Source organism: Falco naumanni, chromosome Z, assembly GCF_017639655.2.
Source record: "Falco naumanni isolate bFalNau1 chromosome Z, bFalNau1.pat, whole genome shotgun sequence".
Lineage (NCBI taxonomy): Eukaryota > Metazoa > Chordata > Aves > Falconiformes > Falconidae > Falco > Falco naumanni.
Genome location: NC_054080.1, coordinates 58,585,205 through 58,612,802, shown reverse-complemented (window position 1 = coordinate 58,612,802; position 27,598 = coordinate 58,585,205). Strand labels below are relative to the sequence as shown.

General features: G+C 40.4%; 1 protein-coding gene across 5 annotated transcripts in view; it reads right to left on the bottom strand.

Moving 5' to 3' along the window:
• The window catches only part of ARHGEF28 (Rho guanine nucleotide exchange factor 28), a 117,688-nt gene that overhangs the window by 34,050 nt on the left and 56,040 nt on the right, over nucleotides 1–27,598 (bottom strand). For 3 of the 5 annotated variants that reach the window (XM_040578997.1, XM_040578998.1, XM_040579001.1), the window contains exons 9-24: nucleotides 19,939–20,069; nucleotides 17,246–17,547; nucleotides 14,685–14,829; nucleotides 13,293–13,404; nucleotides 9,907–9,952; nucleotides 9,201–9,324; nucleotides 7,683–7,815; nucleotides 7,262–7,317; nucleotides 5,703–5,754; nucleotides 4,961–5,105; nucleotides 4,737–4,858; nucleotides 3,650–3,790; nucleotides 2,981–3,231; nucleotides 1,977–2,099; nucleotides 1,468–1,585; nucleotides 338–592 (exon numbers count right to left, since the gene is read on the bottom strand). In XM_040578997.1, coding sequence (XP_040434931.1) covers nucleotides 338–592; nucleotides 1,468–1,585; nucleotides 1,977–2,099; nucleotides 2,981–3,231; nucleotides 3,650–3,790; nucleotides 4,737–4,858; nucleotides 4,961–5,105; nucleotides 5,703–5,754; nucleotides 7,262–7,317; nucleotides 7,683–7,815; nucleotides 9,201–9,324; nucleotides 9,907–9,952; nucleotides 13,293–13,404; nucleotides 14,685–14,829; nucleotides 17,246–17,547; nucleotides 19,939–20,069 — 2,256 coding nt within the window. Of the gene's footprint in view, nucleotides 1–337; nucleotides 593–1,467; nucleotides 1,586–1,976; nucleotides 2,100–2,980; nucleotides 3,232–3,649; nucleotides 3,791–4,736; nucleotides 4,859–4,960; nucleotides 5,106–5,702; nucleotides 5,755–7,261; nucleotides 7,318–7,682; nucleotides 7,816–9,200; nucleotides 9,325–9,906; nucleotides 9,953–13,292; nucleotides 13,405–14,684; nucleotides 14,830–17,245; nucleotides 17,548–19,938; nucleotides 20,070–27,170; nucleotides 27,509–27,598 lie in introns of those variants that run through there. The other 2 variants (XM_040579002.1, XM_040579000.1) reach the window with 2 other exon arrangements.

The following is a 27,598-nucleotide window of genomic DNA, read 5'->3' as shown; positions in this document are numbered from 1 at the left end:
CTATGAACAACATAAATGTACAAGTCAAGATTCTGTTTTATGGGATAAAAACTGCAAATCAATCAAGTAAAAGGAGGGGACTGGAAGAAGAAATGCAGCTGATGGCTTTGTACACAAACTTGTCTTCTTACCCAGATACACAGTGTATTATCCACAAACCCTGGCAGCTTCTGGAACTACTCTTCTAGCAATTAGTGGCATATTCTCAATACCATTATCTCAGAGAATCATGTTTGCAATACAGCATAATAAAGTATTTTCATTCTTAAATCAAAAAAATCTTCATATCTTATTTGCAAATAAAGGGTTAAAGGACTTTACAGCTTGGACGGAATACCTTTGAAACGACCAGTTGCTGTCTTCCAGTACACTAAACCTTCATGAAGAAGTATCCTCTCCTTCCTCGTCAGGTCTTGCTTCCTAAAAACATGCCCATTTTTCAGCTTTGTATATGTTTTGTTTTCAGTTCTACTGAGAATTTCCAGCAGCTTTTGCTTCTTCTCGTATTCATTCACTTTCAAATCTACTGCTGCAATCACATCCTTAATTAGACCAAGGGCTTTGCACAGGTCTTTTTGTTCTTCTGTTCCTTCTGTATGAAATAAAAAACCCCACAATATGATAGTAGTCAGCATATTCAAGAAACAATATCATTCCTTACTTTCTGGGAACAATCAACATGACTCAAAGTTGATAAATATGTCATTTTCAGTTGAACCTGGCAACCAATTTATCAGAAATATTAGAGGCATCTACCTTTGTTTTACTTGCCTATTAAAAGATGACACATAGTTCAGATTTATTCATTAGTCTAAACAACACACTGAATGATTTCTGACATAATTGTGAGCTGTTAGCATTCAAAAAAAAATTACTGGCCAAGTAAATCATACAGTATATTACCCTTTTGGCTAAGTAAAAAAAACTCTTGAAACTGGATTGCAGGCACAAAGAGTTTGAATTTGGATATGCAACCGCCTACAATGCTCATTTATTGCCCATTTGGGGGGACAATATCTCTATGTTATTAGTATTTCTAAAATGCTCTATTGAATGACCTCTGGAATTCCAGCTTTGTTTGAAAAACTGGAGAGTAATTTACGAAATGTTTCAAGGGACTCACAAGGGACTCCACCAGAATTAATTTCGAAGAAGGTGCAGGTGCATGCCTGAATTAGTTCACATCCTCTAGTCAAGATCTTTTCCTAAAACAAGTATGCTCTTCTGGACTTCTGTGGTTTACCCAGCTAGAATACCGGAAATCTTCACAGCCCAGCCTTGACAAAGACAACATACACCAGACACCCTGTTTAGGTGACATCTGCCTGAAGAGCAGACATTTACATTGCCCTGGTTCTCCACCGAGCAGTGAATTTCATCTTTTCTTATACTGTAGCAGTGCATACTCCTGAAGTTAGAAACACACTAGGATTCCAGACATGATGCAACACTTTAGCTTTTATTCACCTTTTGAGTATTGCAATATCCTTTCGACCAGAACAGGGTATTTGGTGATTCGCTGGGTGACGAGCAAAATGCACTCAGGGATTCCTCGCCGTCGCGCCAACAGGTTACTATTTCTCAGCTGCACAGATACAAATATATACTTTAAGTAGTAAATGCATATTAAGCCACCAATTGACTAATAAGAAATATGATCTAGATCCGTTACAATAAGCTAAAATAAAATGCTGGGTTATCTGAACCATCCCTAAGGAACAGGTGTTGCTCTGAAGGATGAGGTGTACTATAACAGGAACATGTGTGTAATACACACTGGATGCCAAAGCTTTCTAAAATTTGAAAGAAAAATGTAATTCACCAGCTCACTGGTTAAGGAGGAAAAAACTTTGACATTTTTATTAGCTATTAAAAGTGAGTTACTGAATATAATTTCAATCCTAAATCTAAATAAAGGCTAAATATCTTTTCCTGAGCATTTTGTCAATAGTGACCATGTTTTCACATAAACTTACTTTAATAAAATTCTGAAACTTCTTGTTTTGTTGCAACTCTTTGAAGAGATTAACAGCTTCTTTTTGATGGCTGCAAAACTCTCCGTATATTTTCTTCATTTTAGTTGCATTTTCCTCTGAAAACTGAAGAAATTAATAAGTGAATTGTGCTCAACATTGCACCTAACAGGAATGTGTATTCCTTTAGTGTATTCTGTACAAATACAGAGCTTGTATGCTACTTGTTTCTCAAGTCCTCTGAATTTCACTAATAGGGCCTGTCACTACAGAATGAAAACAGGCTAGCTGTTTTTAGGGAGCAGGAAGAGCAACGCAGGGCGGAGAGAGCACAAGCAACCTCCACTACAGTCTTGCCAATAACGGCTAGAACAATTATTATAACAGTGTTTCCTGCACCTCTTTGCAAACACAGTCCCTTTGAGGCATTTGTCGGATTTCCACTCTGCCTCTAGACAAGACAACGGTTCAGGTTCTTTATTTCAGTGGAGTGAAAACTGACTGACCAAAGTTTGCAAGGAGCTGAAGTGTGACCAGCAAGCTGTTAGTTAGCTGTTCTACGGCTGCTGTAAACATGCTGTGACCACCCCTTCTCTAGTGAGCAGCAAGTTGAATGTGCCATGCCAGATCACCACAAGAAATGAACAGGTAGTCTCTTTTCCATCATCAGTCAATTCTTCACACATCTGCTCAGCTGTTAAAAAAGTGAATCTTGCAGTCCATAGTATGATGGCAGCAGCCTTCTACTGTGAACAGGACCAAGTCCATCACTTTCCTCATCACTTTTACTATATAGATAGAAGTTCATCCCAAGTTCATCACAGTTACCTGTTACTAGAGATTTTCTCTCATTGCTTTTTCACCCTGCAATGATCTGGAGGGAACAGTGCTTGAATTTTATGAGGCAACCATGGCCCTCTTCCTGCCCATAAAAGTTTTAAAGTCAATAAATTTTTTGATTTGGGAACCTTGAGTACAGAAAGGATTAACAGAGCTGATGCCTCTACCTGCTGCACAAGGATGTCTCCAATTCTGCTGATTACAAAATTACGTTCACTCCCCACATCACATGATTCCTGACGTCTCTCCTTCATTCTGCAGAAGAATTGCCTGTGCATCTCTAGTAGCTCATCTAAGCATGGGAATATTCTGTCCACTGTGCTGTGGTCCAGCTGCAGTTCTTCCTTCATCCCTTTCCTGAATATTTCAGACATAATGAACAGGGTATGGATGTGATGCACTTCTGTTTGCATCAGCTCTGCAGTATAAAAGAAAACAGACTTTAGCAACATTCAAATACATAGTCATAATTTTTTCTGTGTGAGCTTCAAACCTAATAGGTTCTGTCAGTAGGAAGATTTAATCCATGTGGCTCTGTCATAGTTCTTTCAGCTGTACCCCACTGAAAAAATTGTGTTTGCAACCACTTCAGCTGGGGACTGAATGAGGTCCCCTCCAACCTCAGCCATTCTGTGAACAGTGTAGACATGTTTCTGGTAGTCACTACTATTTCCTTAGCTCTAGGTCACATTGTAATCTGTGAAAGAAATGTTCTTTGAACTTTTTATTATTCTGAATTGAAGCATTCATTCTTCTGGACATAAAATGTGTAGGTCCCTTCTCTATTTTCTATACCAAATTGTTTTTAAACCTACACAAAGCTTTGAAATACTGACCGAAAATGACATCCTGCCTCTTGATGACATCCTTTTCTTGCTTGCTACAGAACACTGGATCCACAGCAAGACTCCAGGACTCTGCCTCAAACTCTTGTGCATCTGTGCGGAGATCAGCCCACTGAGGAAAATCCACATCATCTATGACAAAACATGTACCTCATTAACACCAGCCATATGCACAGTAAGAGAAGTCCCTTTGTACATGCAGATCTATACATATAGTAAGGAGAACACATCACAGGGATGAACCACTGGTAGTGCATTTACAACAGAGAAGCTTGCCAGATGTCAGTATCATGACCAACACGTTGAAATGCAATCGTGAGAGCAGGGGAGGAGAATAAAAAAGACCGTGATTCTCTTCTCAGATTAAACCCTTTTTATACTTCTTTGCTTGAAGAAACTTTTTAAAATTTAAAAATAAAATCTAACATTTTCAAAAGTAGATGTCCAATGAGGTATCTTCACCATTCTTTGTGAGTGAATGCCCCTCAGCTTTGAAATTCAGTCTCACACCTAGCTACAGAAAAAGCCTATTTCTATTCACTTCACAAGAATATGTAGCCATTTTAGGAGGGCAGTTCACCAGTGGAAGGTAAGATTTCAGGGCTACTGAGGAAACACAAAAAAAACCCAGGTTTATATTTTGCAGTGTAGACTGTCAATGGAAATATTTATGCTGCTCTGGTTCTTGCAAGGATGCCAAATACATTTACCCTTGTTATTTTAAAACAGTAACACCATACAAAATATTCCAAAAGTTATCAAAATGTTTTACAAGGAAGAAATGAAAAGTTGTATTTTAAGGCTAATGTGTCTGATTGTACCATTCGCATGAGGGACACAAATGTAATTATCAAAAATAGGTGCTTTTATTTTGGCAGATGAAGTGGTTTCCTGTATCAACGAGGGACACAAATGTAATTATCAAAAATAGGTGCTTTTATTTTGGCAGATGAAGTGGTTTCCTGTATCAACTAAGCAGTTTTTCTATTTTCCACTTTTCCAGTACAAGTTATAAAATGCAACAAGTTATAAAAAACAACTATAAAATGCAAAGTTATAATAGCGCAATACTTCTCACCTTCCATCATAAAAGGATCCATTGAAGAAAAGGTCCCTAATGCTTGTAACATCTCTTCAGACTGTGACTTGGACCTCCAGGTGCTAACCTCAGAGTCTTGTTCAGAAAATGGTGTAGATCTTCTACAGCAGAAAAGAAAAATCCCACGTTTATTTAATGGTTTCAATCTTCTTAGAAAAGCTGAATGATGTATTTAGTATAGTTCCCCAGCAGCTGCCCTCTACCTTTCCAAACTAGCACCGGGGACACTTCTGGACAAGTGGGGCTGTTGCAAGGCCTCCCTCCTTCCAGCAGACAGTCCAGCCGGCACAGAGGAAGAAGGATGCACTGAGGAAAGCACCATCTGTGAAATGTCTCCAGGCAGGGAATCTGTGAGGCAAATCACAACACACCATTTTGACAAACAATGTAGATTATGTCATCAGCAGCACACGTAAACTGAGATAGGCTATCTGGTGTTCATATTGACCTATACTGGGTATCAAGAACGTCTGCTTGCTATGGTACAAGACCATGATGCTCTCCCACAGAATATGAAGATAAGCCTGTAGGCAAAGTGGAATAGTTCCAGCATGGATATTACCAAGAAGAAAACAGTCTCAAATCATACATGCTCTAACATTGCAACTCGAACATAGGAGACCCAAATATCTGTGCAGATGGTAAATGACATGCTCAAATGCACAAGACAGAACTGATTACTTTTGATTTTCATTCTCACTGGAAACAAAACATAGAAACTCACTCCTTTTAGTAGAAGACAGTTAATTCAACAGTAATTTCTTGAAAATATCCTACTCTTTAGAGTAGGTAGAGTACTCCTACCATTACAGAGACACACACTTCCTTACACATGTTAAAATGAAAAAATAAAAATACAGAAATTTATTGGGAAAGTTCATGTTGTCAGTTCCATTTTAAACAAGGTTTAACTTGGAAGTGCTAGGTTTACACCTCCTAACTTACTTGTTACACCAGCTTGGAGTTTGTTTCTGTTCTGGTACCTCTCCTGGGATTTCTAAAAAAAGAAGAATTTTATGAAATTGCAATGAAATCATAGGAAATAACACACTGAGTAGTCAAGTCAGTAACTCACTTCCATACATCATCACACAAAAGGGCTTCAAGAAAGTGGTCCTAAATTATGGTCCTAATTTCTACCAATAACTATATAAATCCAAATTTATTAGTTATTGGTAGATAACAATATTCAAAGTAGAATTGTATTATTCGTACTACAATACAAAACTGAATCTGTTTATTCTAAACTGAGTCACTGAGTTACAGCATTCTACCTTCTCCATATGAATATTGCCTATGAAGGCTGCAAGAAAAGGAGTTCACATTCAGGGCTTTACATTCAAATAAGCTCAAAGCATTTGTGGCAGGGCACTACCTGAGGAAGCCTGAGTATCAAAGGCAGAATCAATCCCCCTTCTGAAGTGGACTTTTGTAAAACTTGCAGTAAAAGCCTGCTGTGCTTAGGCATGTATTTCACTTCAGGTGTGTCAGTGAATATTTTCTGCACCTTACTTGTGTTGAGATGAGTTGGGGGTGGTGGGGGCTCTTGTCTCCTCTTGACAAATAAATCGTAAGTCCCAGTAACTAAAACTGCCAAGTTCAGCTGTCCTAATGCTCTAAAGTTGCCCAGAAATTTGTGCAAGGTTATGACATGACAGCTATAACCAAAATAAGTAAAACCATCTGATTTATGTCCAGTTTAAAGTTTGTTTACACTGAAGAGTCTGTATGGAAACACATCATCCTTACAAGCCACCCTGATGCAAAACCTAGCTACACCAGAAAGACACACTCCACTAATTTGAAAAATTACCTGTATCATTGTGGCATGCTTCTCTGCAAGTGCTGTTTTATTTCATGAGGGCAGAAGCCTTAGACATTTTTGAAAATTATGTCTTTGTCATGGCAACCTCACCATGCATGTATACCTACTTAAAGAAGGCAGTATCCATCAGCTCTAGCGCTGATTTTGTCCTGTCTGCAGTGGCAGCTGAACACTGGGAGCACCTGCTGAGGCAGGCTGTGGAGTCTCCTCCTCCAGATATTTTCCAGAATGGGTCAGATCAAATTGTTAGCTAGAAGTGAGCCTGCCTAAGGGTGAGGAGATAGACTAGGTCACCTCCCAAAGCCCCTTCCATATCTACTTTCCATTATTCCAAACATACAGAATTCTACACAAGGGGTTGTCTGTGGTTTTGAGAAGCCTTTCTTTTTAATCCCTTTTCCACTGCTCCAGGAACACCATTTCACAATTTGAGCTTGCAACTCTTCAAAAAGAGAAGTATCTCTTTAAATTAATTTTTGACCCTCTTCTAAAAGTTACTGGTCATGCACATTGCTTGCTCCATTGCTCACAATAGATATCTGACACCCTTGCATCCCTCTGCATACAGATAGTGAGTCTGGGCAGGCTCTGTGTACTTGGTTTTTTTCATTCAGGACGTTTCCAGGCCCCTTGGAAAGCAGATATGCTCTAGTAAGAACAGTGCGGTATAGGAGGTTACCTTGGTGCACACAGGAGCACACTCCTTGCAGCTCTTATGCACAATCACACTGCAATCTGAAAGAGAAGGTATATTTCAAAGCCTGGCACCAAACAGGGTCCCCAGTCTGCAGAAGATACTACCTTTTTCCTTCCTCCAGGTCTACTTACTAAAGTAGCCTTGAGGATGCTCTGGTGTTACAACCCCTAGCTATTAAGAAGCTTTTGCCTAATGTGCTGGGGCTAGGAGATGGCCATGGTCCCTTCTGAAGTTGTCACCTGCTGTCCTTCCTCTCTTTCCCCTGCCAACCTCAGCTTGTTACATAAAGGAGGTACATCCAAACCTAGGCAACGTTTCTTTTTGAAACAATACACTGAACCAGGATCTCAAAGCAGGATTTGGAGCACTATAAACTCACACGTGAAAGCCAGCAACTACTTACAAGAGCACTGCAGTGACTCCTTTCCCAGGAGGGCCTTTTCACAGGCAATACATGGGATAACTCCTGAGAACGTTCCATTTGTAAAATTGTGCCTGTTCAGTTTCTCTTTATCTTTGGTATCTTTATTTTTTGTCTTCATCCCCAACAGCAAAGGCAAGAAAAAAGAAAAAAAAAATAAAGAAGAAAAAAAAAAAGGGGGACAGTAGAACAGAAGATAAAGCAATTCAATCTTAAAAACACTAAAACATTCCCTTTTAAGAGCAAATTATTGTAAAACATTTATTCCCCGTCCTGAAAGCCTTGTAACAGTACACTATATTCCCACATCCAGCGTTGCTGAGGTCCTAAAATGATGCAGGCATTGCTTTCACTGGCAGCTAAGCCAGCAAGCATTATCAAGGAAGACTGGCAGAAATACATTTATAAAGCTACAAAAAGGGAAGGGACAGAAAATTAAATGTTAGAAGCATTACTGAATCGCTGCACACACAAATATCAGTGCTTACATCTCCCTGAGGCATACATGTAAACTCATGCCTCTGCAGTTAAAAGCTGCAGTTATATAAATTTAGACAACTTGTCTCAGAAGGCATTAGAAATAACCTGTTTTTAGTAAGTGTAAATTCTGTCTGTTTTTACAGTACTTCTGTTGGTGTGATTATACATTTCTCTGAGCAGCCCTGGTAGTTATTCTTTAGGAGACCACACAGACACAGGCTAACATATGGCTGCTGGACCAGACATACATGTTCACAGCCTGTTTTGCCACTTTTGAAGATACTGCCTCAGCCAACCATCTTCACATCCATGTATGTTAAATATCCTGGGGCACAGGAAGGTATGCAAAGCCTGAGGAACTGCTGAAAGGCCAGCTGGGAAGATCCTGTAGGCCAAATCCACCTCTCAAACTGCTGAGAGATGCCATCAATCTAAATTTCAGATGTCTCAAAATTAAACCACAAATTATCTGATTTACCTTCCATAGTATGTGTTTGGCTGCACAGGCCCTGAATCTGCAACTCTTTAACCCTAAGCAGTGCTTACTCATGCAAGAAGTCCCATTAACTTCAAATAAGGCAAATTCAATTGATTACCTGCCAGGCTAGAAGTTACAGATTCAATTATTTATTGAGAGCAACTGCAAGAACAGGCCCATACCTCTTGATCTTATTGAACAAAGACAATTATTTCTAAAAGGCAATTCATACATTTAAGCTTTGGCTAAACTGTCAAATGAGATTATTAATAACATCAAAAAAATGGCAAGGGAAACACCTGATACTGTTCAGCTAAGGCTATTCTTTAGACAAAAAGCTGGCTTTTAATATGACACCCATTTCAGAATATCCTGCATATGTTTTAAAATTAAAAAATAAAGCTGTATGTTTCTTCTTATTACTTATGTAGTTTTCTAATAAACAACTTATCTTTACATAAAAATTTAGGTTCTCATCTACAATTCATTTAATTACAGTGACATAATTATATATAATAATATAGGCATAAATTCCAAATTACCTTGCACTTATTCCGTGTGCTGGTCATTCTGTTCATCAGAAAGCTGAAAGTTCGACTCACTTTACATTTTTCAGACTCATTTTTTGAGGGTACAATATATTTATTCCATTCCTCCTCCTGAATCCTAAAACAGCCACCAGTGGAAAAAAAACTCATTATGGTGGGAACAGTCCCTTAAAACAGCAGAATCTAGACAGTGCTTGTTACACCTAACATTTACAATGACATGTTTTACATTGTGGGTTTAGCTGATGTTCCTAAAAAGACTGCGATCCTTCTTTATAAAAAGCAGTAACACTAGCCTGAGGAGTGCTCTGAATGTGCTATGTGTTACAAGTTTGCCTAGACCATGGTCGGTATCAAAGGTCCCCTTGCTTTTATCACTGTATTTCGGATATTTCTACAGCAGGTGGGCGCTCCCATGGTGGACAGGAGTACATCCCTACCGTGCATGTCCCACAGCGCTGCATGCCAAATCCCCGCGGAAGGAGGTGCATGGCGAGGATTGCACAGAGCGTGCCAGGCTGCGCTCAGCACGGGGTTGAAGCATGGGTTTACAGATCCCCTGGGCAGGGAGTGCTCCCCTAAATCGCTGCCAAACACCCCGCTGCGAGGGGTGCTGAGGCCTCTTCCCTGCTCTGCTCCCTAGATGGCATTCTTGCACAGACCTGCTCCGGGCGCCTCAAAACACGGGTGCAACACGTACCCATACCTTTTCCCTCGGGACTGCTCGGGCAGACTGTACGCTCGCTCTGCAAGACATAAAGAGTTACTGGGCACTCAGATTGCAAGGTCGTCAGGTTTATTTGAAACACACATGACCTCCACCAGGCCATAAGCTTGTCATTAAGCGCTTGCAATGTCATTTGAAAATTGGGAAAGCAAAAACATATATACATTAGAAGTGGCTTTTCCTAGGGAAAGAGCACTGCCTACTAAGCTCTATTCAGTTGACAGAATCTTCCAGAACTGAGATGGATATCAGTGAATGCCAGTCTCTGCAAACAATGTTTTTAAGAATAGCAAAAAATATTTATTTGTTTTTTCTTAACAACTCTGACTTGAATGATTCACGCTTCATTTTGCTTTCGCATAGGTTGTTGTAAAATATCTTAATGACATTCTTCAAACATTTGCAACTACCTGTCTTATGCAGCTTTATCTATGGTATTAAAAATTTTAAAACCCTCTACATGAAGAGGAATACTACTAGTCCATGTACTGCACAGGATGTGTAATGTGTTACAAGTTTACATCCTAGAACAGTGAAGAGTACTCAAGGTGGTATTTTTCAACAAACTGTCTAAAAAGCAAAACAAAAGATAAACAATTCAGTTGGGTTGCTTGGTAGAAGAAAACCCCAAACCACAATAGAGATACACTCTACTATTTCCAAATTAGAAGCTACTCTGTTTCGTAGCCATTTTTTACAAAGCTACCACAGGTGGTTCAGAAAGATACTTGAACACCTGCCTAAGTCAAAGCATCAGACTATGCCTTCTTTAAAGTCAGATACAAACTTCAGTACACTTTGCTGAATCAGCATGTATTCAGAAAAACTTCAGGTTAATGAGAGCTAGAATATCTACCAAAGAAGCAGTGCGTCCAAAAGGACATTTAATTTAGTTGCCAAGAACAACCTGTGCTAAAGGATGCTTTCAGAAGAAACAAAGGTCATGTACCCATGGGAGATTAAGAGAGCCTCATACAAAACAGTGCCGTGGGGTTCGTACTGAGGTACTTACTACAAGGATGGAGCAGAGACATTGACTTAGACAATGAAAGGGCCTGAAAGAGGGATCGACCACTGTTTATGAGCACCCCATCTACAGAGCAGGGATAAATCCTTCACTGTTAACAGTCTGTATTACCCTCTCCAATAAAAGCAGGTAGCTGTTTTAAACCTGAGCATACTGAAAAGCTTCTATGGATGGTGATTTCCCACTTCTTTCTTGTACTTTCTGTGAGAAAGATGATCCTGTTGCCATCCTGCATTCATCTGCTTTGGCTTACATTTCCTTGCAACATACAAGGTTAGCTGCACCTCCCTCCTGCATAGCTACACCCTAAGCAAGATGTTCAAAGCACTGGCAGCCGGGCAGAGGGGAAGGGGCAGGTTTTCAGTGCACAGACACCTGCACAGACTGGGTCACAATCCAACTACTGCCCACAGAAATCAGGATGAACTATGTGACCTAGCTTCTTTGACCAAGCTCTTGGGCTAGTCCCATACCCAGATGCAACTGCTCAAAGCGAGCACAGCTGTGCCTGCCTCACACAGCAATCACCACTGCCAGCTGCCAAACACTCTGTTCAACGCTCCCATCCCTGCAAAATGCTGGTAAGGAAGAGGCGAGGCAGGAGGTGCTGGTGGCAGGGAAATGCCAGCAGCAACCTCAGCAGACCACTATTCTCCCTCTCAGCAGCACACAGCATCTGCAGTGCAGGATGCAGAACAGCCTGTTTCCAGAGCGTGGACAGGGAAGGGTTTCCACCTTCCCCACAAGACAAGTAAAGGTCCAGCACTGACTGTTCCAGGAGGAAGAGGAGAGAAAATGCTGGACTGTCCCTGCTGGACACGGGCCCGAGCCCAGATCAAGTCAGAGCAGGTAACGGTGTCTGGATGAAGCATAATGGGCTGTGACACCAACAGTCTCTTAGCTGCGAGGTCAAATGAATTCTGACTTTAAGCACACACCACAGGGCTTTGCTGATCTGCCATCCTCTACCTCTGTGACATACTTCCCTCTGTCTCTTCTGCCATGTTTTGCCAAAGACTTCTCACCTAATCTGTTGAATACAAATGGTTACAAACACATTAGGTGATGTGGAAAAATACAACACAGTCACCTGCTGAAGGCTGCAATACATACTCCTCCTTACAAGGGAACATGAAATCTTAAAAGTGAATTTGAGCAACCACAAACAAGTTATTTGCTGTACTGCTTCACACAGTTTCTTAAGTAAAACAGATGTCTGCAATCACTCTATGTCTGCCCATCAGCTTTCTCCATCTCACCTTCCCAACAGGTTTTGAATTTTTTAACTGATTTCAAAGTTAACAATAACATTTCCACAACATTTTTGCGTTTTCACATTCAGTGTCATAGAATCACAGGAGGGTTTGGGTTGGAAGAGACCTTCAAAGACCATGTAGTGCAACCCCGCTGCCATGGGCAGGGACACCTTTCACTAGATCAGGTTGCTCAGAGCCCCATCCAGCCTGACGTCGAACACTTCCAACTATGAGGCATCCCCAGCTTCTCTGGGTGTCCATCCCATCTGGTTCACTGCAACTCACGTGTCCTGCCTCTTGCTCAGGACTAGATGAAAGCTAAAGGTACACTGCAGGCAGAGACAAGCTGGAAGTATGGCAGTGGATGGGGTTATAGGGACAGAGGTCAAGCCTCTTGAAATGCAAATGTTTTTTTAAGTTACATGATATATATGAAAAGCACAGTACATGTATTTAACACTTTGCATGGTTTTCAAATATAACCTGTACCCTCATTGTGAAAAGTGTGTGTTGTCTTCTAAATATGAAACGATGTGTCTAGAAATAAAGCATGTTAGAAACTATTTGTAAAAAATTACAAGCTTCTTGCAGAGACATCTCCGATCACTTGTGCTGGAGAAGGTGGGGTTTGCTCCCCAGCCTCTGAAGATGACACAGCTCATCCACGTTTCAGAGATTCCCTGGGAAGCTGGGGCCACTTGCCCCTTTTGACGCCTCTTGTGTGTCATCCTGAGCTTTCTCACCATCTCTGTCGGGCACCCAGCAGGAGGCTGGAGTAAGGATCTTTCAAAAAGGAGATTGCTGTCCTTGCCTGCATTACTTTTTCTGACTAACACTCTCCCAGTTTGCGTGCCCTCCTGAGGATCAGTGGCTGTATCAGGGGAGGGCATGACAGGCCAGCAGATGGGAGAAGAGCAAGGGACGATGGCAGGGGTAGTCAAAGGCAACCCAATCTTGCTTTCATGCATGTGGATGAGGTCTGTGTACAGGATAGACCTGAGTAAAGCTGTCAGCACTGGGTCTGAAGCAGACACGCATGGGACAAGGCTCTGCAGGTGCAAAGCCAGAGCACTGACCTTCACTGGAATCCCCAACTGCGAAGTCCCGAGGAATGTGAGGTCTTCCTAATAAACCTTTGGGCGAGGAGCAGGAATAGGAGCGTGACCGAATGCCAGACAGTGTGCATTCCTAAGGAAATTGCAGCAAATTAAAATTTATGTCATATTAGCAACAGAAACAAACCAGTGACAGAAATCCTGAAAGGCAGGCAGCTGACCACAAGCATATGTCTTTTTGGCTTCATTAAAGCTTTAAGTTGAAGTACCATTTTTGACAACTTCATTTGAATTCTTAGGAAGTCTGTCATACTTCCACCATGAGAAATTCTTGTATATTAAAGGGAAAAATTTGTGGGTGCAAGTTAGACTAAGAGAAAGCTTAAATTCTTCTCCATTTTGGTGGCAAGTGCCATCCAAACAGTGTTGTTAGCCATTATATCTGACGACCAAGCCATTTTCTTTTACCAAAGGAGTCATAAATCTTAGTACTTTAATACTTTAAGAACATTTTATGGAGACTAATGCCCTACCTTGGTAATTATTGATGTCAGAGTTTCCAGAGAAAGGAGTTAGCCTCTTTCTCTCTTCTCTCTGTGTTTATTTTTGTTGTACGTGGAAAGACTTTCTGATCCCCAAATATGTCAATGATAAGGCTTGAAAGGAAACCCCCTGATTTTTTGATACATCATTTACATTTCAGTAGAGCCTACTCCTAAACTACCTTACTGTTTTTAAAAGTATCCCTAAGAGAATTCAATGTTTGTGCTGGACTTTTTCTCCCTTCATGTAATCATTTGCTGTAATAAAGCTCTACAGTGGCAAGAAGTCTGCCTAATGAAAACATGAGAATCCCTACAAACAAAAAATAACTATGTATGTGTCTGAAGATCTCAGATATGGCACCATGGTCTAATGAAAATAAATGTAGCCACGGTACTTCAGAAAACCATAATCAAGAGGAGAGGTTTGTACTGGCCAATGCATAAAACCCAACTTAATTTCCTTGAGTCTAGCTATTGTTTTAAAATAGGCAGTAGCCTGGTTTTATACTTTACAAAGCTGTTACCCTTTCATATAACTACAGCTGGTTAAACATTTCCTCACTGAACATATTTTGGTTAGAAAATGCTGATTCACTGAACCTGAGATACTTCCTTTGAAACGCTTCTGATAAATGATACTTTTTTTCAAAGCTGACGCAAATCTCTGACAGACCTTTCCCATGGTTACTGCTAAGCTCAGCCACAACCACTGAGCTCCAGCTCTACAACCCTGTGCCTGCTGCTCTCTGGAGGAACTAGTGTTGCCAACAGGGAACTCATTTTTCACCTTCAGATTCAGGTGCTTCTCACATGTTTTCAGTGTTTTACTTGAAAGGAAAGCAATGCAAACCAAGATAGTATCAAATACCTCGGGCTGCAGACTTGTAGGTAAGTCTAATCCATCTCTGCTACAAGGCATGGCCTCTGGAGAGCTGAGGGGAGGGTAGCGAACGTGGGATCTGTCCGAAACACCTCCACTTCCACCATCTACTTCAAGGTCATCGAGACTTGAACTGAAGCAGACAATGAAGTCTTTAGCTTGCACAGATTCTAGTAATAATCCATCTCAACCATAATGCAACAAGCAAAGATACTGCTGTATACGCTGGTCAATGACAACCCTAACCACCATAATTATGTTAGGTAAGTCACGCTCTGAATCCCTCTCAGGTTTGCAGTCACCTGGTCAAGGTACTCAGTCACTTGTGCAGGACTCATCTGACACAACGTTGTGGATCTGCAGTACAGACGTCTGCATCACCTGCAGTCATGTAGGCTCCCACCACAGCCAGCCACCTCTGAAGGATGATTTTCAGACCTATGTTCAGCACCTCCCTTAAAATTTTTTTGTTCCACACATGTGCCTGTCTATATAGATGATACAGAGAACTGAGACAACTAGCTCAAATTTCAGTATTAAGTTATGTGGGTATATATGGATATTTTGTGCGAGTATTTGAAAGATATGATGTGGATATTCACAGGTATAATTTTCTATATCTGTGACTTGATGGAGGATGGAAGAGAAAACTAAGAGAGATGGAGGGTATCAGAGAGTTTATGAGATTCATTTGGAAAGATATAAACTTAAAAACATACAGGACTATAAACACACCAAAAAATCTCTGGCTAAATCAATACTTCAAACACACAGAGCCTACTTGATTGGCAAGGGCTCCTGAGCAAGGGTGCAGTAAAGTTTCTAAGCAGTACCAGGGTTTCCCAGGATGGGTCCCATTAACTGCAACAGCAAGTTCAGAGTCTCTTCATCAGAGTGACTGGAAGGAATGGTTGACTGCTTGCAATAACATTCCAGCCTTACAACATAAAACTTTAAATTATGTGTGGTATTTCTAAGTAGCCAGAGTTCCTACTCACAATAAAAGCACACCAATTCCTTCACGCACCACAACAATTCACTTTGTCAGGAGGCAAATTTATCAAAACTGTCCAAAATTACTTCCTTAATACAATCTTGGAGACAACTTTCACAACGTTTCCTAGTAATAGTTATCTCAGAAACAAGTTATTTAACTGCCATTATCAGTTACTGTCACATTTTAGAACTGGAAAAGCAATACATGTCTTTGTCAACAGACTAACTTACCCAGGAAATTTTTCTGACATAAAAAGCTCATTTAAAGATCTGTTAAGAAACTTTTCTTAACATCATCTTCAATACTTCAGGGAAGGTGCTGCTGGAATTACATACTGGTAGTCTTATTTTATTTATAATATTTGGATCACTTACAGTGGACACATTAAGGTCAATCACATCTCTCTGAAAGTTCATATAAGCTTTTAAAGCTCAAATACAGGTACCTGAGCTAGGTCTTAAAACAGGTGGGGATATCTAAAAATGTATAGGAGAAAAATGTTTATGACAGAGAAGATTATTTATAGTACATATATACATATTCCCATAGTTAGCAAAAGTAAGAGTTTGTGGAAAGAACAACTCAGTCTGACACTTGTTGTCGTATCTGTGTTAAGACTCCTCCTAGTGGGACTTTATAGTTGCATAAAAACCTCAAATTAAGGTACAGAAAATGCTATTGCCCACTTCAGTCTACAACAGACAGACACTACTGCTTCCTTCCTGTTTTGATATAGATCTGATGTCCTTCCTCCAAATAATCCAAACATTCTTGAAAGGTGGGAGACAGATTCAAACTTCTTCCTGTACAAGAGGGAACTGATTTCATGTCTCTTCTATCCAGAGAAGAAATAAAGCCTTTTTATCAGGGAAATTTAATAGGTGTTAAAAATAAAAGTTATGATTTCATCTGCAAAGCTCTCCACATTCCTAGAGCCAACCTGTTCCCAGTATAACCTAAAGCCAGCTGGAAGAGGGTCCTCAGATAACTGGCTCTGCTGGAAGCAAACCAGCACCAGCAAAAGAGCAAATACCAGTTTGCACCTACCAGAAGCTCACACTGTACTCTGCACTGTGTCTTTTGAGGTAAAAACCAATATGCAGCCAGGAATAAGTTGGTCCTTCTACAAGGCAGTGCAAAGACTGGAAATATTCCCAGAGTTCAACACATTTTGGACTGTTTTCTTAATGGGAAATTTAACTGAGGAAAACTCGGGTGAAATTCTGGTTTCTGACAAAAATGCCAAAATGGAAACTCTTACACTGAAAAGCTGATTCTTTTTCTTTAAAGAATACATACAAGAAAAAAGGTGTAAACATATAAATTTACATTAAAAATGTATTTACTTAGACAACACCTTTTATTTGTTAAAAATGTCTTTATAAATGTTTTATGAAAACAGATCATTAGGACAATTTAAATATTAGTGATTGAAAACAGTGATTGTACCTCAGTAAAAATATTTATTACTACAGATTCTGCTTCATATTTTGAAATAAAAGTTTATCATAAATAACCCTCAATCTGGCCATATTATCAAGTCAATTCATACCTTCTTTTTCTCATGTCAGCATAAAGTTGGCCCCGATCCTTAATAAATCCATGGGTCTTGAAGGGAAGGTATGAATCCGCTCCATACAGAGCAGAAGGTGAAACAGTATGTCTTAAACTTGCATTTTCTCCATTTTTCACTGGCCTTTGATTTCCTTCATTTGGAACATATATATATTGGTCATTCTCCTCAAGGGAGGGAGAAGAAGAGCTCTTAGTTATTGGGACTGAGCTGGTGGGATTCAGACATCTTTCACTGCTGACACCATCCCCATGAACACAATCAGTCTTTACATCTCCAGCCTGCAGAAAAAAAAAAAGAATGCTGGTAAGACGTAGCGTCAGGGAACAAGGATCAAATTAGTTTGCCATTTTGTTCATGGTTATGTGTTTTGCCTTTTTTCTCCCCCCTATTACTTTTTACATGAATTGAAGGCAAGTTATACAGCTAAGAGATTCTAGACCTTGCATCATTTTTTTCCATAACTGCAGTAGGAATGAATTGGTATTTGCAAGTCTACTGGATGTCTATCTCACATTTATACCTTTTGTTAAATGTGTCAATTCATATATTTATAGCTTTGATTAAAAAATATCCTTGAATCAAGCAAAAACTATGCGTAATACATTAGTGTGGGAGACATATGGAGGAGAATTCAAACATTGTGCAATCTGGAAAAATCAGCCTACACATCATGTACTTTTTATTTTCCAGTACCAATTTCCTAAGTTTTGAGATAAATATACGTGACTTGGAACAGAGGTTCTCCAGGAGACACAGGGAAAGAAATCTTGATTTTTTTAGCCATTATGCTATTATGGGCATGATTCACCCCTCCTCTTGCACAAAGAAGGAACGGAGTTTGGGAATTATGTTTTCTCAGGTACAGGTATCAGGATTTAGGCCCTCCTAACAAATAATTCTTTGTGCAACTGATTTGAACTCTCTCCGTCAACTCTGCAGAAAATACTAAAACACAGTTTATTGTCAGTCTTTTGGTTAGATGCTGTGCTGTCTATTTAGATGGTGAATTATACTGAAAAGTCACATGGCCAGTGAAAACACCCAGCCTCCAAAAAGCACCTGTATAAAAGCAAGCATCTCCAAAGCCCTGGTCTTTAATACTGCTGACCTCCTCTTGTTCAGCCCCACTCGGGATGTGTTTTCATCCCCATTGTAATGATGTTTCTTTTACTAAAAGACAGAAAGAACTGTGGGCATTTTTACGGCAGCCCACATTTGCTTTCAAAGCAATGCATGCAAGTCTGGAATTACTTCTGTTGTGTTGTGTAGATAAGATGCACAAAGGTAAAATGCTTTTCCCAGGTCTCACACAGCTGCTCCTTCCTTCAAAGTTATTCCTGCCTAGGCAGCGTTTTCCCTCAGCACCAGAAAGGCCGCCTCTGGTAGCCATTCCAGCTCCTGCTGTGTGATGCTTAAGGGAGAATATGGCCCCAATCAGCAATTTAACAAAAGTTGAATGTGGCTATGTATTGAGTAAAGGTTAATAATCCAAACTGAAGGACCCTCCAGTAATACACTCAGGTAATATCTGCATTTGTAATGGAGCTGCACTTCTGCAGCTCTGTCCTTTCAACCTGGGTATTGTCAAAATCAATGGTTCACCGACTACATATATCATCTCCTGCCAGTTGTTCACTCCTGTGTCATTATTTCATGCATCTCTCAGTAACCTTAGGTGCATTTTTAACACGCTGGCCTCTGATTGAAAAGCTGTCACAATGAACTGGACTGCAGTGCATGCAGTGGGAGAAGTGTTTCAGGAAATGGGTAAAAAAAAAAACCACACAAAAGAGGGGGAAAAAAATCACACTTGCAAAATCTCAGCCTTCTTCTAACATTATGATCTGATCATTTCTTAGTCGTGTTTTCCAGCTTTCACCCCAGGAAAAGCCCACAGCAGGTTACAAATAAATAAATCACTTCAACCATCACTCAAACACAGCTGCACGCCCCAAGAATTCAGCAGCTCTTTAACTACATACAGCCACTACATATGAGAGTTGGACTAGTACCCCCTGCCCAAGTTATGACATCTGAATGTGACCATGGGGGGAGAGATTTCAGATGCAACATGGTGATGTAAAATATAATTTGGTCTGGATGCTGTGGCTCATCTCCAGTGCTGGTGACAAATAAATCAGAAATATGAATACTGAGTCAAGATCTCCAGTATCAGAATGCTTCACGTCAGCTGTAGGACATCAACTTCACCTTTTTAGCAGTATCTCATTTTTGTTGAGACTATTAGCTTAGCTATGAGCATCTAATCAACTTCTGAAATTAGCCAGCATCAGCAAATTCATCTCTATGGTGAATGCACATAGAAGTCAGAAAATATGAAGTGTACAGGAACAAAACACATGTTAATGTTTCTCAGAAATAGGCAAATACAATTTAGCTCACAAACACACAGAAAAGACAGTAAGAGCTCCCTTAGAGTTCTCCCTACAGGGTAGGGAGAATAATTCCTATCATCAATGAATCTGTTAAAAGTGACTCAGAAATAAGTTACAAAATATAGCTAAGAAGAGTAAGGTATTACTGTTTTTATTTTAGAGCTTTACTAATTGGCCACACATCACAGATCTAGAAGATGCTACTATCACACAAATAAGTTACTTTAACAGAAGATGATGAAATATTTGCCAAAAGTTAAAACAGAACCTTACTCGGTCTACTACCATGCAGTTTGCATATACTTCATCACTTCCACTCAGCATGGCAGAAAGTCTGGTTGCAGCAAAGCAAGTAGGTGGAGCCTTGAGTTTTCTGAGAACATCAAGAGTAGAATGTTTCTGCTCTGGAAAAAAGAAATTGTGAAAAACATGCCATTAAATCTCAAACCACTTTCTTCTCATGTATGTACACTGTCATAAAAATGGCCAAGTTAAACATTAAGCACCAAATCTTAGAATTACAGTTTGAGTAATATTTGTGTGGCGTCTCAAAAATCTGCCCATTTTGTAATTGCCTAACACTTGCTATATGTTCCAAGAAGTTTACAGTTGACAAAACTCTAAGAGGTACTACAGATTCATTCATATAACTCGTATAACTTAAAAATAAGTGTTCCTGTATCTTGGTTAGCAGAACCTTCTGTTTTCCATCTAACCTAGAACTTTGTAGAGATCTGTGGTTGCAGAAGTACATAGGACAAGATCTATGGGCTGGGGTGAAATATGCGTTATTCTGGCCTATATATTAAATACCTAACACCTGATACGTTATATGAACAGAATACTGTTCAATTGCAGTCAAATAATGACTCTCCTAAAGCATTCTACCTACCGGGAGCCACATAAATACTAACCTTAAACCAATAAAGCAGACTACTGTTTTTAAAGCAAAAAGCAGCAACAAAATTGTAATAGGAAAATACCACTGATAGTGCCTTTTTACAGAGTGACAGCAATCAATCAAGACCTGACCCAGGAACAAGATGTTTGGGATGAAGACTGCATCTGGTCTGGTCTTGGTACTGAAAATAGAAATTATCAGATTCACCAGAAATCATTAACAGAATTTCAAAGTTTAGTTTTCAATAATGTGTTCATGATTGCAAATATTATTAAAAAAATGCACAGGGTGACTTCTTCATGGCTTTGAGCTGCAGAAAACCTAATCAAGCGTTACAGAAACATTGTCAGTCTGTCCTGCAGGCTCACTTCTCTTAAAGCTGCTTGTAAATATGAAAAGTACGCACTGATCCAGCATATTATCCTCTGACTGTAAAAGGAGCAAAATCTGACAAAGTGTAACCCAGCCTTGTCCTAGACTGTGTGAAAACAAGCTCAAAGAAAATTACAGTTGTAATGCAATTTTCTTTATTTTAAGATGCTGTAAGTCAAACATTGCCATTGGGAGTGAACTGAGATAGACTAGCATAAGAATGATGTGATAAAGAATCATACCCAGCAAACTATCAGAAATCAGAACTCTCAATAAACTTAATTCCAGTTTGTCTGTTATTGAAAATTATTCCAAAAATTATTCTCAGTATGCATCAGACATTCATCATTTCTGAAAAGGTTGAAAGGAAAAGATGCCACTAAAGACTTTTCCCAGGCTACATTCCTAAAGCAATGTAACTGCTTTCGGAAGATCACAGAATCATCTAGCACAGTCTGGGTTGGAAGGGAACTTTAAAGATCATGTAGTCCAACCCCTCTGCCACGGGCAGCAACATCTTCCACTAGATCAGTTTGCTTAGAGCCCCATCCAAGATACCTATGGCCATCAGACAGAAAGAAAAGTTATAATGAAGAAATGGCACTGGACGAGAAACTACACTTGTCAAGGTCTGGGGCATTTGTTCTTTTGGGGAAAAAAAAAAAAAGAAAAAAAAGTCTCAGACCACTGCAGAAACTGCAATGCTACACCATAGCTTTTATTTAATTTTAAGGTGCCATTTCATGAAGCCCAAGAACCGGAAGCTCTACACTTACAGAAAACTGGAAATCCCCATTTAGAAATGGCACACTACGTTTCTAGTTTATTTTTTGGTTTATTTGGTTTCTAGTCCTGGCAGGTTTTGCGGGATCTCATACAATCAAAACATCCTTATGCTTCTCATTTTGCTTCTTCCTCCTGCAAGATTTTAACATGATTTTAGTGAGTGCCATCTTGAGAATTGTTAAAGATACAAACCATTTCCTTATGTCTGCCAAGGTCCCAAAGCCTTTGTTTATAAATGGTATAAAAGCATTGTTTTCTACAGCAGTTCATCAGACTCTGGCAGCTAAAATCGTATGGAAATGTGATTTGGCAAAACTGGCCGTACTTTCTTGTGGCCTGTAAAGCTTTCCAAAGGCTGATCTTAAACCAACAACCAGGAAGGAAAAAAAAACTCTCTTGGACAAAATCAAGATCCTCTTGTTTCTTGGATGCTTACTACCTTCCCCAGCATGTACTTCCTCTCATATACAAACCCACTGGGTACAACTGGCAAGGGTGGTATTTGGCTCCAGTGCTATGCTGCAAAGGTTCAACACATATCCCTGAAACACAGCCCAGGTGTTAGGGAATCCCAGATCATGGCATAAATCCAAGCTTATAGGCACAGCTTCTTGACTTCAGCGACAGGGACCAATGCTGGGGTCTCTACAGTCAGTTAATGGACTGCACTATGAATTACATATCCCAAGCCAAAAAAAAACAAAATGCCACTATTCTTTCACATTTTTCTTTATATAGCAATTTTTAATACCACATTTTACATTATTTTAAAATTCTTTAAGAAAATAACCACCTAAGTAACAACTCCTGAAGAAAGCTGCTGCAAATTCAGCAAGTTACTTCAGAATGTATTATCTGCAATACTTTCTGTAGCTAAATTTTTACTGCTAAAACATGATAAATGCCGTATGTTTTTCTGACAATGTTCCAGTCAGTCCGTCGTTAAAGGTGAGATATCTAAATAAATATTCATTGAGGTTTCAAATGAACAGACAAAAGGTAGCAGATTGTTTTGGGCTTCAGGTTGCAACATGATGCCACTGTACCTTCCCTAATCCCACTCTGCCCCCCAGTTTCAAACACGGGTGAAGGGAGGACTACATCAAGATTATTTTGTAACAAGAGAAATATTTAAAAGACTGCTGAATGCAGGGGAAAGCATTATTAATTACACATTGACTGTGCTAGTAACTTACTTCCACTGGACAGGCCTGCATAGTTTAAAAAGTGACAAAACCACTGCAAATGTCCACATCACACCCTGCATTCCTACAGCCCCACTAACTGCCTCCAGCCTGTGTTGCCGGCTACAAGTCACCTCGGTCTTACAGGGACCACCAGCAGACCTGCCAGGTTGACATGGCAGCAGGTAATAGCTCACTGCATTGGGTACCAGTAGTAATATGCAGCAAGGCTGCCCTTGCCTGAAAGATGAGGACTATCAACAAAATGCATTTGCAGACTGTCTCAAATCTCTCTCCCACCCATTCACAATGCTTATTGTCACTGCAGATGCAAAACTTCAGCACAGCTTATGAAAGACAGATCAAGATTGCCAGGGCCACTGACACTTCTTTTGAGTATGAGTGCATCCCAAAGATTTTTAGCTCTGTAAGGTGTTGGCAAGGGACTTAAAGATGCTTACTAAAGTAAAAACAACCTGAATACAACATAGCAGACTTGGCTCTGCTACTGAAACAAGTACTGCGCAAGCACAGAGCTGAACATTCTCTGCCAGAGCTGAACGTTCTCTGACTGTATACTGTGCCATGACCACAGAAAAAGAACAAAATAAAGGCATGTCTCCTTTAGCAGAGCCTGTGGCTCTCTGCCATCTACCTGGTAAACAGTCAAGAAAGATGTATGTGTTATTGAGATGTAGGTGAACAAAAGCCACAGTGCTGGTAAGGAAAATCTCCAAACATGGATAAAACAAAAGACTTTGACCCATGAATAACTAGGCACAAGTTCTCTACATCTTCTGTAGTGTTGTCATCAAAGTTATACAGCAAAAGCTGCACATTTTACCAGGCACAAAAGCTTATAAAAATACTTTAAAAAACCCACACAATCATCACAGCAGTAATTCAAAACATGCTTTATGTTGGCAGAAGAAAACATATAGCCTTGAATGACCTGTGTCAGAAAATGGCAAGAACATAACACTGAGTGTTTTTCCACAAAAATCAAAACTACTTAAATCATTCTATGAGACGGCACACAGCAAGAGAAATGAAATACATCAACGTGACCAAGCTGAGAGCCAGGAAAGAAATTACAAATTCCCTTCTCTAGATACAATGAATAGTTTTCAGACAGCTCATCACATTTACCCCCAGCAAACTTGAGCAAGGGTTAATGTGTAACTGGAAGTAACACAGCTAAGAAGTCAGCGAAAAATGCAGACAGCTAAGTGCATGGGTCACGCAGGACTGCAGAAATACTCCTCTAAATCCAGAAGTGGTCACCTCAATTTGGAGAAAGAAGTTCACACGTTCCTGGAGAGGGGCCAACCAAAGTGACATGCACATCTGTAGATGTGGACTACACAACCAGTTTCGATGAGGGATCTGCATCCCTGTATCAGGTGCCTTAGCGCTTCATTCAGACAGTGCCACTACTCGTGAGGGCAAACTGAAACAACTACATAAAAATGGCATTAACAGAAGGTAAAGTGAGGTATGCTTTCAAGTGCTGTTGTCACAAAGACAAACATTTAACTATCCTAAATCTACAGAGTGGAAACTAAAGCGCTGCCTTTTCTATATACTGCATGGAAAGGATCAGGCATCTGAATGCTAGAAATCATACCATCATGTTCGAGATGTGGTCCTAAAGTTGTCCCAAAGAAACACTGAAGATAAAGGCACTTGTCAATCATTGACTTTGATCTTTGTCACCTAAACATGGGGTACAAGAAAGCGACACTTTCTCACATGGTATTCACAGCCCTGACCTTCCCCCCTGAAGCAGGCACCTTACCTACTATACAAATGAATATACAAACAGAACTAAGTTGGTGTCTCGCTTTTATACAACAGCACAACAGGCAAGTATTTTCCCAAGATACGGGACACTCACTTTCAATTCCCACCTCTGTCTGAGTGGACTCAGCACGTAACTCCCGCCTCCCAGCACAGTGGGACAGTCTTGTCAGCAACAGATATTCTCGGCCACCTGAAGGCTGTTAAAACCTCCAAAAAAGCTGTGAGAGTCACTGCCCCTGAACAGGTGGGACTATGCAGTGCCAAGGGGAGGGGAGCAGAGTACCTGCCATATGGCCATTTCAAATAAAATAAATACCATTAGGGGTCTTGCAACAAGGAACAAAATCTAGACCCTCTCCTCAGCCCACTAAGGTACAGTCACATTCACATTCCCTGATGAGCCTAACTTAGTTATGCCATGCACACGCAGCCTCAGCAGGAGGCAGGGAGTCTGCAATGCCTGGCCCTGAAGGCACACAGCCTGCACTTGGCTCCTGCTGGTCCCCAGGAATTCAGGGGGTGGGCTGGGGCTCCACTACCCAGTCTGAGAAGACCCCAAGCAGGGACAACAGCTGACCTTGGGGCACACAGGGAACTTAAAACTTGAAAACACTGGTGTGTATGGTGCAAAGTGGAGTGTTAAGACTTCCCACTTCGGATTCTCCTGCTGGAGGTCTGCACAGCTCCCCTGCCTCCCAGGGGGAACAAGCCCAGACTGGGAAATTAACGGCCTGCTGGTTCAGAGGGCAAGGGAGGAGGCTGACATGTCAATGCCCAGATCAGCTGGAGCACCCCGTGCTGGTACACAATGACTTTATGGCCTTCAGAGTGGGAAGGAAGAATCCCATGCTGCTTGGCACCAGGCACTACAAGCCTCTTGTTCACTGAGACCTAAACTCCTGCATGAGGGAAATGCAGCTGCAAGGTACACACCCCACACCTGCGTGCCAGCATCAACTAGCCATGTTCGGCCACTACCAGAAAAAAAGCACAGATCACAAGCACAGATCACGAGCCTGCTGTCCCCCTGCAAAGGCATTTCTCCCACCCCACGGGCAGCCAGGATTTCAGCTCCCCAAGCACAGGTGAACCCTTCGACTTTAGCACTAGAACATGCACATGCACCCAAGAGCACCTTTCTGCTCCAGCAGCCCCACATGTAGTCAGCTGTGTGTGCAAGCCACGCGTGTTGGCATACTATTAACATGGCGGGAAACAAGATGCAATACTGTAACATGCAAACACCAAATCTGTATACAGTGCTTTACAACAGGTGAAGGATTAAAAAAAAAAAAAAAACAAAAAAAAACCACCAGCCATCTAAAGGTAAAATTAATAACAAAAGTGCCATGGAGGATGGGCGTGCAGCTACAGCATTTACAGATAAAACGAACCCTCATGAGAGATGGAAAAAAAGCATACACTGTGCAACTTGCAACCCATTTCATCTACTTTACAAATTGCATGTGCATCCATACACATCACAGAAATTCCTATGCACTTCGGACATACTGGATTTCCCCATGAATAAAAGTAAAAAGTTCAGAAAGCATTCTGCACATTAAGATGTGCATTCTGTACACATTTTTCACTCTAAAACTAGGTCAAAGTTTCAGCCTGTGTAAACATAATTCTCCTGGTTCATTGACTTTAATGACACTGGTAGATCTTTTACTTGTTTTTTTCCCTTTCTGAAACACAAAAAAACTATTTATGGAAGGAAGCACAGATTACATTTTTTGCCATTCTTTCTCCTCATTCTGTTTCTTTTAGATGTACTAAAAATTTATCTTTCCTCATTAAAGCTTTCAATGACAATTCTTCACCACATAAACTTGCTGGTCAGCGCCTTTCAACCTCCTTAAAACCCCCTTTACCATTCTGACAACATTTACAATGCTTACCTCCCAAAGACTACTCAACAAAGAAGGACAATGTCTAACTGTGCAAAGACAGTAACTGACCCTTTTGCTTTCCTTTACAAAAAGCAAAATATTTCCCTCTTCATTCTGACAAGACTTTTGTATGTAATTCAGGGGGGAAAAAAAGTCCTGTTAGTAGTTAAGGCATATTTGAATTATCAAATTCCCCCTAAATGAAAACAACTGTAACCAGCAGAGCTTTTTGCAGCCGCTGCTGTGCTATGAAGCTCCCAGGGTTTCAGAGCTGCTCACTGACAGACACACATGCAACCAGGAAAAAAAAAAAAGCCCTTAGAGAGTAAAGAAATAAAAACAATTTTAAACAACAGTACATAATTTGGAGAAAACATCTTCTTCTCACTTAACAAATTCCAACACCATTATCTACAAAAGCATAATTAACAGTGAGGTAGAGTTTTGATAGAAAGAAAATCTACCTCATGCAAGCTGTTTATAGTCACCTGCATACAACCAGACAATGAAAAGGAGGCAGAGCTATTAAGTAAGAGTCATTTGAAATAAGACAACTTTTTCTACCTGATTTGGATGCCCTTCTTCGAATCCTCATTTTAGGTAAGGAAGGCCAAGAGTAATTAAAAGGTGAATCAGAGTCTGAGTCCATTTTTGTGCTAAATAAACAGAGAGCAGATTCCTAAAGTTGCACTTTGTTGTTCTCAATAGCAAGTCAAGTCTAAGAGTGATGTAAAATAAAGGAATGGACAAAGAAGGATCAAATTGCCCACTAAACACAGGGGAGGGAGAAGCTGTAAATGTTTGCTCTCTTCAGGCGTCCAGGCATGTAGACAGATCAGGCTGCAAATATTAAGGCAGAAGCAAGGAGGTTAAAGTATGAGAGCTACGAGTGGAGCTGTTGCATCGTGGTCCAGAGCTATTTGAAAGGTCACTGTGTGCCAATGAATCATTAACTCACCTTCCCATTTTGATATAAATGAAAACAACAGAAG